Raw genomic sequence first — 15900 nt, forward strand, 5'->3', positions numbered from 1 at the left:
AGAATTTCCCTTTCTTTTTGGAGTGTTGCTAAAGCAGCTCTTCCGAGCTCTTATAAACCCCAAGGGACTCAAATCATGGCAAAACAATGAAAAAATGTAGCATTTGCTCATCAGTGGATTTTCCATTTTAATGTTAAAGCAGGGTTGCCAGCAAACTGCCAGGATGGGCCGGGGGAAGGGGCGGGGCAGGGGAGAGGGGGGCTCTGCTTGGGCACTTAGCAGCCCTGCTTGGGACGATCATGCGGGCTCTGGGGCCTCCGTCCCGCTGAGAGGCTTCTAGGGCCAATGCCCACCCCTGGGTTTGCCTTCAGATGGGTCAAGTGCTTGGCTGGCTTTCAGCAGAGGCTGCCCTCTACCCAGTCCTGGACTGGAGCATCTGTTTCCAAGGTGGTGACTGCCAGCCATGTGGGGAACCTATGTAAAGACTGGAGAACCCAGTGGTGCAGGCATGGAGCCACGCGTGTGCTGAGAAGGAATCATTCCAACGCCACAGGACAAAGCCTGGGGTCTCATCACCCACATCTCTCAGCAGAATCGCAACCGCCCCTTTATTCTCCAACGGCACGCGCTTGCATCACTCTTTGCATCTGGATCTGGAGGTGGTCAGCCTGACCCTTACAGGCTCTTCTGTCATCAGAAGCACAATTCCTGGAGCTCCAGCAGCTCTCACCCCACAGCATAAGCACAGCAGTTACAACATTGGCCATGGATGAATGCTCCTCCGCTGGAGCTGGAGACTTTGCTCTTGGTAAAGGTCAGTTTCAGTGGGTTTTCATTTGTAGGAATCAGTGAGTGGCTGGAAATGGTCAATGCTTTTGCTGAACTGTCACCACGGCAACCACCCTTCCCAGGAGGGGCTGCAGGAAACAGGACTCAGAGTGAATGCAAGCCCTACTTGGAGCATGAATGGCAGGGGTTGGCTTCCGCACCCCTCTGACGTCAGAGAAAAGCACAGACCAGAGGGAACCAAAGGCAGAGCCTCCTTTCCAAATGGTTTATGGTCAAACAGAAGAGACCCAGGCTGTAAGAGGAAATACCCAGGGAGGTACCCAATTAGACCTCCCCAAGGCCCTGAGGTGAATCACCTTAAAAGAAAACCCCAAGCCCAGTTCCTGGCACTGGGTCAGTGCCCCCTTGGTGTTTATTAATTGAATAAATGGTAGAAGGACTAAGTGAATGAGTTCAGGCAATATTGACAATTGTTGCATTGAGACTGAAAGTAGTGATTGCTTGCTTTGTCCCCTAAGGGCCAAAAAGATTCTACAAGGAATCACATGGAGGGACTTCCCTGGTGGTCCAGTGGTAAAGAATCTGTCTTGCAATGCAAGGGACATGGGTCCGATCCCTGGTCCAGGAAGATCCCACATGTCTCGAAGCAACTAAGCCCGTGCACCACAATTACTGAGCCTTCGCTCTAGAGCCAGCCAGCCACAACTACTGAGACTGCATGCTGCAACTACTGAAGCCCACGTGCCTAGAGCCCGTGCTCCACAACAAGAGAAGCCACCGCCATGAGGAGCCCTCGCACCGCAACAAAGAGTAGCCCCCTCTCGCCACAACTAGAGAAAGCCCAAGTGCAGCAACAAAGACCCAACACAGCCAAAATAGATAAATAAATAAAAAAGAAAGAAAGAAAGAAAGAAAAAGTTCAATTGGTTGCCATCCTTTAACAAGTAGAGAGCTTTTACACGGAAGTCTAGATTTCTGGCTTCTTTTAAAAATTCAATAGATTCTGCAACAGGGGCCCCACCTTCCCATGTGGCAGTGTTCCTGAAGAGCAGCCTGAACTCCCCAGGTGACCATGTCTCTACTTGGCTAGCTTCACTGCTGTGTGTCATGTGCCTGGCTCCTGCAGACCCTGAGTTTATAACTCCTGAGCCTAGTCTAACCCTTTCATTTTGTGGATGACGAAACTGAAGCCCAGGATAACACTTGCCCAGGATCAACGAGTTAGCAGGGGCAGGCCTGTGCCCAGCCACCCTGACCCCGCCCCGTAACCCCTTCTCCTGGCTCCCAGCAGCCTTGCTTCAACAAGCGGCTCTGCCTTCCTTGTTGAGATGCAGAGGTCCAACTGCTCTGCAATGGCTCACCTGTGGATGCGGCACCAGGAAAGCGGGCCAGGATGAACCAGCCCATTGTCAGCATCACTTTAAAGGAGATGTCCGGCCTGTGAGCAGCTCCCATCTTGGCACAGCGCTCCCTGAAACAGAAGCACACCTGAGTCAGACATGCAACCTCCCTGGGCTGGAGTCAGCGTGTGGGGCAGACACACACAGAGACAGGGCCACGTGCACGCACAGAGGCCATGCCAGTGTGGGCATTCTCCAGCCGGCCAGTGCCAAGTCCTCAGCTGCCATGACTCAGGGCTGGGCAGATCAGGGCGTGCAAGCCCTGTTGTCATCCCTCCTGTGTCCCGCAGCTCAGAGACCCCAGTGATGGATGGAATTTCATCCTGGCGCTCAAGCTCGCTACCCTCCAGAATAAACCTTTTCTTTTTTCCTTAAGTTAAAAAATGGAGAAAAACAAAAAATACTCCCACTGAACATGAGCTGGAAAATAGATGCCCCCAACTTGCTGTGATCTCAGCTGATTTGATTGAGCTCTCTGGGCTTCAGTTTCCTAATCTGAAAAATGAAGATGTGGGCTAGCTGATTTCTAATATCAGTGTATGCTTCTAAAACAAGTCTTGATGATAATATTGAGATCCTAAATATGATGCCTGTGTGTTATAAACCCTTTTAATGTTACCCATCCAAGAGGAAGGCAGGGCAGAGATAGCTAATTGTCTCCTAATACCCATTTTTCCCTGGAAAAGAACCCCTGGTTTTTCATCTGGGCCCACGGCCACCTAGAAGAAAGGCTACCTTCTCCTTTTCTTAGGAAAGTTGTGGTCTTGGAATTAAGTTCTGGCCAATATAGCAAAAGTACAGTGTGTGAATTCCTGGATATGTCCTTAGGGAAGGCAGGAAGACTTTCTTCCCTCCTTCCTGCTGGCTGGAATATGGATATGATGGCTGGATCTTCAGCAGCTATCTTTGGCCATGTAGTAGGAGCCAAGTGCTGAAGATGGCAAAGCGGAGAGCAAGAACCTAGGCTCTGACCCTGTGGATAACTGAAATAGCCCTAGACTGTGGATTTATTTTTATGGGTGACAGAATTAAATTAATTTTATTACATTTCTATTTTACGAAAGCCACTTTTTCCCCCTTTTACTTAGACAGAAGGTATGAATACAGGAATCTATCTAGATAAACCTCAAGACAGGAACTCAAAAAAAGATACCCATTTCCCCACTCAGAATATAGCACCCTTGGAGAAACATTTCTGTCTTCAGTTCCCCTGTGCCACACAAGAGTGCTTAAACGGGGCTTGGGGAGCGGCCATCTCCAGCTTCCGTGCCCACGTCCCCAGGTCCTCCCTGGGGCATGACTGTAGTCCTGCCCAGAAACAAACAGATATTCTCCCACACTGAGAGAGGGGCCAGATCTCTCTCACCCCACACAAGCTCCTCCCTTCAAACAAGCTCAGGGACAAATCTGATTGTCCCTGACCTTTCAGCTCCAGGTAAAGCGCTTTGTGTGAACTCGGCAAGAGGGTCCGAAACAGGGCACCCTGGCCCTGTGCCTGGTCCTTCCCGCACAGGTGCACCAGGGAGGCCGGGGGAGGGAGGAAACTATACTCTCAGCATCAATGCCTGTGGTGTCCTCCTGGTGGGCACCCTGCCTGGCCCTGGCCTGATCTGCAGAGAACAACAGGACCCATTCTAGTCGCCTCTCCAGGCTGAAGTCTGGCGTCACGGCATCTGGGAATGGCATCTTTCCCATGGCCCCCAGAAGAGGAGTGTCCGCTTTCACTCTCTTTGCAATAGAAAGAAGGGGACACGGGGACAGGAGTGTTTTGTGGTCCTCAGGGAAAGCCAGAGCCCAGCTCTCGAGTCTCCATCTGTTTAGGAAAACCAATGGTAGTTTTCTCTTTGCTGTTGAGAAGCCCCAAATCATCCTGGAGCTCCATGAAGGGAACCTGAACTTTGGGGCATGAGCTCTCAGAGGAACGTGGCTGGCACCGAGGTGGGTGGTGCCCGGGGGTGGGAGGCAACCTGGATGTGGGCACCCCTCCCGCCTTAACTGCCCGGTAACCCTCATCCCAGGCATTCCCTTCTCTGGGCTTCTACTCTCCAGGTGCAGAGTGGAAGGTTGGGGTACAGAGGCTTTGTGGCCCTGACATCTTCTGATTATAGCCTAGGTCATTTCAGAGACAAAAAAAAGTCACTTTCAGGATGGATGTAAAAACAATTCCACTTGGCAGGATAATGCTCAAAAAACCTCTTTTCCCTAACATTAAAGAGACCTGCTGTGTCTCAGAGCCAGATATATCTGAGCCACTAGAGGCAGAGAGACCCCCTTGCCCCAAAGAGGTCGTGCCCCCACATTGCTGAGGGGTGGTCCTCCGGGCTTTCTTGCCCCGGGGTGGCTTCCAGGGCCTGAGTACAGAAACCTCGAGAAACATTCTGTTGACATGAATCCCAAAGGTTCTCAGATTTCACTTGGGAATTCTTCACCAAGGGAGGACAGCTTTCTCAGTTGGCCACTAAAAGCTCTCTGGCAACGGGAGTTGGGATTCAGCTTCTCCAGCTGGCAAGATACGGTCTTGAAACAGTGCCCAGCTGCTGAAGGCCTGGGAAGAGTGCATGGTTGGCTAACAGTGCTCGAAGGTTCCGCAGGAAGCTGTTGGAGGCTGGCTGACCGCTGCCCTCGCTGGGTCCTGAGGGTCCTGAGTTGACCTCTTCCTTACAGGGTGTGGTGAGCCCCTTTGGCAGAGCCGTGAGGAAGGGGAAGGGCTGGCACTCCGGGATACTCCACAAGGCTGCACAAGAACAAGCTGAAGTTTCCAGAAGGTCAGCATTCCCCCGCCCAGCTGCAGCTCTGTGCTGTGTTTGCCAGGCCTCACAGGGACACGGAGGGGCAGGAGCAAAAGCAGGGATGAGAGGCGTGGCCTGCCACCGTCTGTCTCTGTGTCTCCCGCGCCATCACACACCAGGGGCCGGGGCATTGCTCTTCCCTCAGCTGCCCTGGGGTAGGACCCGGCACCTGCAGAGAGAAAGGAGCACAGTGTTATTCCAGCCTCCAGAGAGGCCCCTGAATCCTTGGAGCCGCAGGATTAGCAAGTACATGCCCCGTGGCATCCCCGGTCCCAGAGGCATGCGGTTCTTGATACCTGCAGAAGGCAGAACTTTCTTCAGGGATTATCATAAAGGAGATGGAGGTAGTGAGGGAGGGTCAGCGAAAGCTCTGAGGCTGGGGGTGAGATGGGACTGCAGGGCGATCAGGAAGCCAGTTTGGGGGATGAGACAGCACCGTGATGGCCACCACTCTCTCTGTCACACCCACACTAAGGCAATTCTCATTTCACGCAAACCTAGATGAGGCTCGGCTCAGACCAGCAGAAAGAACACTGTGGCGACCAGGAGCGCAGGCTCCAGAGTCTTCCATCCCAGCCGTGCAGCTCACATCGGGAAAAACCATCTGACCACTTGGGCCTCGCTTTTTTAATCCATAAAACTGAAATAATGCCTCATAAATTCCAAAGTCATTGTGAGGATCAAACGAGATGCTCTATACAAATATCATAAGGCTCTGGGCTTGACCTGTGGTCAGTGCTCTAGCTGTGGGAGCTGCTGGTATGAAGGATGCACAATACCATGGGTGAAAGAGCCTGGAAGAGGGACTCTGAGAACCTGGTTTGAGTTCCAACTCTGGTCCTCACCAGCTGTGTGACCTTAGACAAGTCATTCAACCTCTCTGGGCCTTAGCCTTCTCATTTTTTTTTAAGCTCTTTATTGGAATATAATTGCTTTACACTCTAATACCAGTTTTTGAGGTACACCAAAGTGAATCAGCTGTATTTGACATATATCCCCATATCCCCTCCCTCCTGCAAGCCTTCTCATTTTTTAAATGGGAACAATAATACTACCAAGAGTTACTGTTATGAGGCTTAGCTGAAATGGGCTGGCTCTAAACATGTCAGCTCCTTTATCCTGGTCTCCAGATTACGTCCCGTGGGCGGTACAGAGAAGAATCAGATGTGAATCCTGCCCCTCACCCCCAACCCTGGAATATCCTCCTGGCAAGAGGAAAGAGAGGCAAGCACATGAGGAACTGTATTCCACAATGACCAGCTGCTCACTTCCTGGGCAAAGGGAGAAAAAGAGATGGTACCACAGTCCAGAAAGAAGCATCTGGACATTCCCTCTTGGTCTCACTGAGCAGAGCTCAGGGGAAAGATGTGATTTCAGTCTAATGGATCTGGACGCTTCCCTTATGATGACATACGTGTACATAGGCCAGTTTGTCTACTGCTGAGACAGGGGAGGCTTTGGAACAACCACACCCTCATGAATTCTCTTGGACACAGTTTGAATGACTTTTATGCCACTTAATGGTTGAATCCGTTATGGGCTGAACCGTGTTCCCTCAAGATACATATGTTGAGGGAACACAGTTCAGCCCATAACAGATATGTTGAGGACCTCCCTGGTGGTCCAGTAGTTAAGACTCCACACTTTCAACACAGGGGGCGCAGGTTCAGTCCCTGGTTGGGGAAGAAAGATCCCACAGGCCACGTGGCGAAAAAGAAAAGAAAAAGATACATAAGTCTTAATCCCCAGTGCCTCAATGGGACTATATCTGGAGAAGGTGCCTTTACGGAGGTAATGAAGGTAAAATGAAACTATATGGGTGAGTCCTAATGAAGTATGATGTCCTTATAAGAAGAAGAGAGCAGGACACAGATGCATAGAGGGAAGACTTTGTGAGGATGCAGGAGGAAGATGCCACCTACACGCTAAGGAGAGATATCTCGGAAGAAACCAAACCCACTGAAAGTTTGATCTTGGACTTCCAGTCTCCAGAACAGTGAGAAAATAAATTTCTGTTGTTTAAGCCACCCATCCTGCAGTACTGTGTTACAGTAGCCCCAGGAAGCTAACACAGCATCCTTGAGTAAATGAGTTAATCTGTCTGAAGCGCACAGGTTTCTCACCAGCAATGGCCATAACGATAACACAGCAAACACCATCACAGCCTTTTCTAGGTGTCAGGCACTGCTTTGTGCACTTCTCATCTACTGACTGATTCAGTCTTTCAGAGCTAGATGTAGTTATTAATCCCTCGTTTACAGATGGGGAAACTGAGGCACACGTGTAACTTGTGCAGGGTACACAGCTAGCAGGTGGCAAAGTTCAAAGCCTGAACTCTCCTCCAGAAACTGTGCTTCCAGTTTCTAAAGACTGAATGACTTGCAGCATCACCTCAAACTAGGAGAATGTAGGAGCTGGGAGGATAATGAGAGAGAGAACCCAGCCAGCTCTTCTCCACCTTTACTGCGCACAGACATCCCCCGGAGAGCGGACTGAAGTGCAGATTCTGATTCAGTAGGTGTGGGGTGGGGCCTGGGGTTCTGCTGAAGGTCACAGAGCTAGTAGAAGGCACCATCAGGATCTGAACCCAAGAGGTACGGCTCCAGAGTCCATGCTTCGTACGAAAGGAACAAGAACACCACCCCCAGCTACCTCCCGGCCAGGCACGCTGAGAGGAGGGAATGTCTGCTGTGACTCATTGTCGATTTATGCTTTACGATCCTGACAGCAAACTGGGGTGAAGTTGGGGGAAGGTGGCAAGAATCTCCCTCCAGCTCTCTTACGGTCAGGAAAGCCTTGGTGTCCCCTTTCATTATGATCTAGGTTTCTTATTCACAGGCCCTAAAATCTATGCCATGGTTCCTGGCGGGCCCAATGGGGCTGGTGCAGGCTGGGTTCCCCGCACAGGCTTAACTCAGGTCCTTTTCCAGATACGAAACCACAGATCCATCTCAGCGGCTACCAGAAACCATGGAAACAGGGAGGCAGAGTCCCAAGAGCTCACTCCCTCTTGATGAATTGCAGAAACCCCTTTGTCACATTCCCTAGCAGGAGCCCCACCCTCCTCTCCTGAAGCAGGCAGTGGGCAGGCCTGGCCTGGCGGCCACCCATCCCAGCCCAGGTCCGGCTGCCCCCTGGCAGAGGAATGCACCTTTCTGGTCACCCGGTCCTGAGTGCAGCATCCCCAGGGAGAAGAAGGAGGTAGGAGACAGGGCAGCCCAAGTATCCGTCTGGATCACAGAGAAACACAGAAAGAGCCCCAACTTTGGAGAACCCTGGCAACCCGAGCCCTTACTCAGTGTGGGGCTGCTATGCTGGGGACCCCAGGGACAGGGACCCCATCCCCGTCCTCAGAGAGAAGCATTTAGAAGACCCTTTGCTTTTGCAGCAGAGCATCTCCCAGGGTATCCCATGATACCTGCTCCTCTGGCATGAACTACCCATTTCTTTTGGAAACACACCTGTCTGGACCTCTCTCATTGCTGCAAAGACTAAAAACCTTCCCCAAAGACCAGGAACATTCCCAAATCTGGTCTCTTTTCCAGAAACTGGGCTTCTAATTCCTCAAGACTAAGCAACTTGCCAGTTAGCGTCAGGCTCACAGAATGTAGGAGCTGATGGGACTCGGAGACCCTTTCCAGCCAGCCCTTGGCTGTGCACCTGAACAATGTGGGGAACTTGTTAAATGTGGATTCTCATCCCCCAGGTCTGCGGTGGGGTCTGATTCTGCATTTCCAACCAGTTCGCAGGTGAGGCTGCTACTGCTGCTGGGTGGTGGGCCATGCTTTGAGTAGCAAGGATCTCATGCAATCCCACCCTCCCCATTTTACAGGTGGGCAAACTGAGGCCCACAGTGCAGAAGATTGTTGCTCATGATCAGGAACAGTAAATGGATAGGAGAATTGCCATCTGACTCCAGATTATGGGACATATCACCTTCCCTGCCACCCTGCTTGCTTGGGAGGAAGCAGGAGGGGGAAAACTGGGCCTATCTGTTCCTGCCTCTGTTTCAACTGAGGCATCGCTTTAAGTCACAGTCTGGATAGTAAACACTTGCCCCAGGAACCCTTTATATTTCCATAGTCTTAAATTATCTTCCCCAAACAAAATACCTCCTTTGATAGGGGAAATCCCCAACAGGGAGCCAATTGCAGAGCCAAGGAAGAGAGACGTTGCAGTTCCACGTGATAAGAGAAATTCACCACATGAACCACTCCCATCCCCACGCGTAGTCGAACACATCCTGTCAGGTCTTGCTGGGCCATCAAATCCGAATCTCTCATCTCTTAACCGAATCAGCTACCGGGGCTGGGAGTGTCAAAGCCGTGAATTCACCCATCACAGCTGGGAGGAAGCAGCTCTGAAACCAGCCTTCCCTCCTGTTCATGCAACACGTGTGGTCTTAGCATCCCACGATTGGGCACTGTGCTGGTCCTGGTGGAAAAGGAAGGTGAGATCCCAGCCCCCAAAGGGATCCCCCGGTCTCACTGCCCTCTGCACCAGGCATCACAGTCTAAAAGACGAGCCTGACCCTCCCAGAAAACCAGATGTTTCCTAAGGGAGAGTTTCTCAATTTCTCACTTGAGGTTAAATACTGGAGTAAACAATTTAGCCACAGTGACATATCTAACGTGCCCTTTTGTTTAGAGCTATGCTGTTCGATACAGTAGCTGCTAGTCACCTGTGGCTGTGGACGTTTAAATTTAATTAAAATCAGACACAATTAACTCAGGTCCTCGGTCACACTAAGCATATTTCAAGAGCTCAGTTGCCATTGGTAGCTAGTGGCTATCATGTTGGAAGTGCAGATCTAGAACATCTCCATCACTGTAGAGACTTCTGATTTAGAGCTTCGATACTCAGAGTGGTTTAGAAGATCAAAATAGAGCTTCAAGGTAGCTCAGAGCAACGGTTCTCCTGGTGACGTCCCTGACTCCACCTATTAGGAGCGCAGATTCTCAGCCCCACTCCAGACCTACTGACTTACTGACTCAGACTCTGGGGGTGAGTCCAGCCATCTGCGTTGTAACAAGCGCTCCAGTAATTCCGATGTTGCTCAAGTTTGAGAACCACTAGTTCAAAGACTCAATTCAGTCCAGAGACACTTGGCAACCACCAGTTAAGCGTCAACCTCATGAATCCTTGAGAGTGCATTGGCTAAGCATGCAGGCTGTGTCACAAGATCCAAGTTTAAGTCTCAGATCTCCCACTTAAGAGCTGTGTGTGGGGACTTCCCTGGAGGTCCAGTGGGTAAGACTCCACGGTCCCAGGGCAGGGGGCCCAGGTTCGATCCCTGGTCAGGGAAGTAGATCCCACATGCATGCTGCAACTAAGAAGCCTGCATGCCACGATGAAGATCCCTTGTGCTTCAACTAAGGCCTGGCGCAGCCATAGATAAATAAATAAATAATTTTTTTTAAATTAAAGAAAAAAAGAGCCGTGTGTGAACTTGGCCATTCATTTAACAGCCCAAGGCTCCGTTTCCTCAGCTGTAGAACGGGGGAGTCCTTGCAGCTGCCTTCGAGGGCTACCGGATGGGCTGGCGCGATGCACGCCACATGTATGACACCGGGAGTGGCCTGCTGGGCCGTAGGGTGCCGTAATGTCAGTTTATCACCATCGTCCCTGTCCGGTTCCCGTTCACTGCCTGACGCAGCCCATTGCCAGCCTGACTCACTAAATGGATTTTTAACCTCGTTCACCGCTGAGAGGTACTGCTAAACAGGAGGTGCTTTCTCAAAAGCTTGACCTAGAGGACTTTTCACAGGAAATCGCGCCTGGTGGGGCAATGTGTTTATGTACTGGGGGGAGAAAACACAAATATGACTTAATGGACACCCCACCCTGGGCTCTAGGCGAAAGGTTCTGCCTGGATAGCGTGAAGGGTGGCAGACACTGCAGGCTAGAGTCTTGGGTCCTGAAATAAGAAGCTTTCTTATTAGAAAGAGTTCAGAGAGGGTGGGGGAGATGGCTGCCACCTCTGCAGCCCAGGGGGGGAAGTCCTTTCGGTTGGCAGTTTGGTTCCCTGTTTTGTTCCACGAGGGCTCAGCTTGTGCCTCATGCTCAAGCAACACAGAGCTCCCGAAAGGGAAAACGAGTGAGCTAAAAACAAATAAATAAGAGATGACTTATTGACACACCCCAGTATTAAATGACCATTCCTCTGGGGGATTCCGCAGATGAAGACACGACATCTGCGGGGCGAGGGGGACTGTTAGGAAGGTGGTGAAGGGGGAGAAAGAAACAGTGCCCTGAAAGCAGATCCATTCTTGGTCCCAGACTGTTACACGAACTTCCTATTGGCCCCCAATGGACTCACGCATGCTCTGCTGCTTCCTTGCCTTAAATGTTCTTCCTCTGCCACGGTCTTCCCAGCTGCCACACTTCACCTTTGGAAACTGGCAATTTGTTTCAAGATTCCATTTCTACCTCCCCTGAGGAATTCTCCCTGGCCCTAAAGTCTATAGCAATTTCTTCTTCCTCTGCACCCATGGCTTACTGATCAAACCTTTCTTTGAACTACATCCTTCTCTCTTTGGAGCTCCTCAATGTTTTCTACACTGGGCTGCAGGCTTCTTGAGGGCAGCCTCTACGTAAACCCATTTGTCTTTTCCTGCAGCCCGGCACACGGCGGCTGCCCAGTGGATGTGCACGAGCGAATGGGTTTGCCCAGCGATGCCTGGAGGAACAAACCACTTGGCTATCTGCCTGCTCTGCAGCTTTGGGCTCTGTGTCCAATGGTCTCTGAAAACAACAGGTGGGAGTATTGAAGCAGAAACTGGAGGCATTTAACAAGCTGATAAGTTTTTAAATTATAACTCTTTTTAAAAAATCTTTTAAGTCTTGCCCTCAATTGAGGAAAAAAGAGTAACTTCCCTCTTAAAACTAGTTTTGGGGGCTTCCCTGGTGACACATTGGTTAAGAATCCACCTGCCAATGCAGGGGACATGGTTCGAGCCCTGGTCTGGGAAGATCCCACATGCCGTGGAGCAACTAAGCCCGTGCGTCACAACTACTGAAGCCCGAGTGCCCAGAGCCCGTGCTCCGCAGCAAGAGAAGCCACCGCAATGAGAAGCCCGCGTACCTCAACGAAGAGTAGCCCCCGCTCTCCGCAACTAGAGAAAAGCCCACGCACAGCAACAAAGACCCAATGCAGCCAAAAAATAAATTTTAAAAAAAATTGTTTTCTCTCCCAAGATCATGAAGGAAGAGGAGACATCAGATGACTGATACGGGTGCTTCCCCCCAGACTCACCAGGTCCAAGGCCAGCTTGTCTCTGGCGCTGTCTGAGGTGACCAGAAGCTGCGGCCAAGGATCCTGGCCTCTTCCACCAACCCCAGCACTCTCTGGAGAGGGCACTGGCTACGCTAAAAGGTAACCCAAGTGTCCCAATGTCCCCTACCCTTAGTCCCCAGGTGTTAGACACCTGACATCCCAGAGCTCCCTTTTCCACAGGGGATGTCCGGCCCCTTGCCTGGTTCCTCCTTCTTCTGTGTGTCTGAGACGCCTCTGGGCACCTACACGCATCCACAGATCAGTCTTGTCTGCCCAGGGCTTCCCGAGCCACTGCCCCTGATCCTCTACCTCTCAGGGCTTAGCTGAGCAAGAAGCAACATCTCTGCCCCTGCCGGCTGAGCCCCAGCCCCGCCCCACAGGGGAGGCGAGCCTGCTGCTTCCAACGTGGGGCATGGCGCTCGGGCAAGTCCCCACCACTGGAGCTGCCCATCTCATCTGCACGGAGAGGAAGAGTCCGCCCTGTCACACTCCCAAGGCCAGCTGACCAGGCTCCCGCGGTACCTATGAGGTTCTTTCACTGCACACAGTTCTGGGCGGAGCCCCCTGCGAAGGCAGCTGGGTCCCCCTCTAGCCTGTCTCTTTGACCCCAGCACTGAGTCTGCAGGGTGCAGGACACTTTCTCCCACTACAGGATCGCTGTCCCAGGGGCCTCACTGCCCTTCCCTGCCTTTGGGCATCCATCTGGTCTTCCCCGTGAATCAGATGGGTCCACAGATAAGCGAGCCTCAGTTGGAAAGACCAGGTATGTTGCACCAGCCCACCCCAGCCTCCTCAGCCTCTTTAGCCCCCTTACACGTCAGTGGATGCAAGTAGGTCTTTGGGGACAGGAGCTATCACCCGCCTTCAAGGACAAGTTGACCTGGGTCCAAACTCTGGCTTTGCGGGGCACCACCTGCAGAAGGCACAGCAGCCCTGCTGGCTGGTGCTCCTCTCCTCACCAGGGGAAAGCTTGTCAGAGAGCCTGGGATGCTGCCCAACTACGGGGCTTTTTACCCTTGCACCCTGTCCCGAGCCAACGCCACAAGTCCCAGCCATCTGAGCCCTGTGCCCTCCGCGACTGGCAGCTGAAAAATCAGGTGGTGCTCAAAGCAGCCTGATCACAGAGTTCAGCGACCCTCAGAGGGAAGCCTCTCCTGGGACTGAGTCAGAACTTGGAGCTGCCCAAGTCAAACCATGGGCTACACACCTTCCTGGCTCGTTTTGTGTGCTCTGCTAGCTGGGTAAGTGATTGTAGCAATAAACAGTTCATCAGTTGTGTTTTTTAACTGAAAATACTAGCGTCGGCAGTTGGCTTGGCACTCCTCCTGGCCTGAAGTTGCCTATACGTGCCCACGTGTTTCTAAGGCTCCGGAAAGATTCCTGTGAAATGCTCCGGCCCCCTCCTCACCACTTCCTGGGGTATCCTGCTGGCCCCCTCCAACCCATCCTCCGCACTGAAGGGTTCTGGCTGGTTCCCATGAATAGCTTTATTTCCAAGAGCAGAAAATCCATGCTGAATAAGGGTGAGGGTGCAGTCAGCCAGTGCTGAGGAACGGTAGAGACGAGAAGAGAGCAGGGTCCAGATCCTGAAGCACCTTCAATGTGAAGTTAAGGAGTTTGGACTTTATCCTGAAAGCCTGGGGCGGGGGGCACTGACAGAAGGACGGAGTCAGTGGAGCCATGTATTTTACAAAGATGCTGCTGGCAGGCATGAAGGGGAGGGGGGTGAGAATGGGAGTATAGCCCAGAGGACTCTGCTGGAGTTGGATTAATTCCACAAACATTTATTGATTGCCTACTGTATGCTGGTTCTAGGCACTGGGCCACAGAGGGAACAACTCAGGAAAAGACCCTGTCCTGGGGTAGGTTAGAACTTAGAGCAGTGGGGGCCGGATGGGTATAGAGAAGGGATAAAGAACAAATAAACGCATCCTGTATGTCTCTCATGGTGTTAAGAGCTATAGAGAAAAGTCAAGCAGATAAGGTGGGGGAGAAGCTGCTATTTTATGGGGATGGCCAGGGAAGTTCTCACTGAGAAGATGACACATGAGCAGAGACCTGAAGGAAGGGACAGGGCATGGTGCTGTGAGGACATCCAGGCAGAGGGACCCAGCAGGGGAAGGGCGTTGGGTGGGAGCAGGAGGCCAGGCGCTGGAGCTTAACGGGGAGGGCAGAGGATGGCAGGGGACCGCACAGCTAGGGTGGGGGTGATGAGAAAATCACACCTCTCATCACAGCAGGGCCCACATGGTTCAGCGCTTCATCAGTTATCCAATCAGGTGGGGTTGGCTTAAAAAGGACCTACTGTATAGCACAGGGAACTATATCCTCCCTCACTCTCAGTCCCTGTGGTTCAAGTGGGGCTGACTCACCCACCTTAGCTCCCAAAGTAGACATGTGACCCAGCCTGGCCAATGAATATGCTCCACTTCCTGGCTGCTGTGATTGGTTCCCAGATGGTCACGTGACCCAAGACAAAGAAAGGAGACATGGAACGACCGGGAAAGCTGGTTCTCATCCTACTACGGTTGGCAAGCCCGGAGTTGCTAGGGCCATCCTGGCCTCTGTGCTGGAAGAGCCTGCCTGACAATGAAGCTTGTACAGAGGAAGGCAGAGCCTAGAGATGGAGAGAGATAACACTTGAGCACCCAGATCCAACTCTGCCTGAAGCTAGTGCTGTCCCTGGACTTTTCAACTACCTGAGCCATAAAATTCCTTTTTGTTTAAGTCAATTTGAGTTGTATCTTTCACATTTGCTATGGAAACAATCCTGACAAATTGGGAGCCAAAAGGGGAGGGCAAGATGAGGATTAGTTCTTACAAGTTTTTTTGCTCTCATAAAATGTCCATTTTCATCAATGAGGCCTGAAATTAATTTGCTGGGGAAAGGGATTTCCTTTCTCCAATTTCAGCACGTCTCCCAAACATGCATGTCCCTAGGAAAGGTGACCCACATTAGGAAAAAAGAAAGTCACTGCCACCACCACAGTCCAGGACTTTCCTGTAGGGTTCCGTAAGAACCACCTAGTGGCCTACTCCCCATCCACACCCCAATCCATCTTCCACGTGTCAAAACATGGTGCATTTTTGTTTCAAACCATCTAATGGCTACGATCACATGTAGAATGAGGTGAAAACTCCTCATCCAGCCCTGCACAGCCTGGCCTCCTCTCCAGCATCCTCTCACACCAGTCTCTACTCCTGCCATGTTGGCCTCTTTGTCATTTCCTCTGAAGATGCCAAGTTCCTTCCTGCCCCAGGACCTTTTCACATGCTGTCCCTGAAATGCTTTCCTCCCCTCCAGCCATCCTTGGGTCTCAGTTAAAGCCCAGATGGAGTCAGCTAAGATGGCAGAATACAAAGACCCTGAGCTCACCTCCCCTCACGAGCACACCAAAATCACCACTATTTGCAGAAAAACCATCAACGAAAAGCCCTGTTCTTTTTTTAATTTTTATTGGAGTATAGTTGCTTCACAATGTTATGTTAGTTTCTGCTGTACAGCCAAGTGAATCAGCTGTACACATACATATATCCACTCTTTTTAAGAATTTCTTCCCATTTAGGTCACCACAGATCATTGAGTAGAGTTCCCTGTGCTATACGGCAGGTTCTCATTAGTTACCTATTTTATACACAGCAGTGTATATATGTCAATCCCAATCTCCCAGTTCTCCTGCTTGGTAACCATATGTTTGTTCTCTAC

At 51.4% G+C, this 15900-nt stretch overlaps 1 protein-coding gene across 2 annotated transcripts in view; it reads right to left on the reverse strand.

Moving 5' to 3' along the window:
- Positions 1 to 15900, reverse strand: part of CEMIP (cell migration inducing hyaluronidase 1) — a 161121-nt gene that overhangs the window by 71748 nt on the left and 73473 nt on the right. For both annotated transcript variants that reach the window (XM_057722302.1, XM_057722300.1), the window contains exon 2: positions 2091 to 2200. In XM_057722302.1, coding sequence (XP_057578285.1) covers positions 2091 to 2184 — 94 coding nt within the window. In that variant the 5' untranslated portion in view covers positions 2185 to 2200. The remainder of the gene's footprint in view (positions 1 to 2090; positions 2201 to 15900) is intronic.

The sequence above is a fragment of the Hippopotamus amphibius genome, chromosome 2 (genome assembly GCF_030028045.1).
Source record: "Hippopotamus amphibius kiboko isolate mHipAmp2 chromosome 2, mHipAmp2.hap2, whole genome shotgun sequence".
NCBI classification, from domain to species: Eukaryota; Metazoa; Chordata; class Mammalia; order Artiodactyla; family Hippopotamidae; genus Hippopotamus; species Hippopotamus amphibius.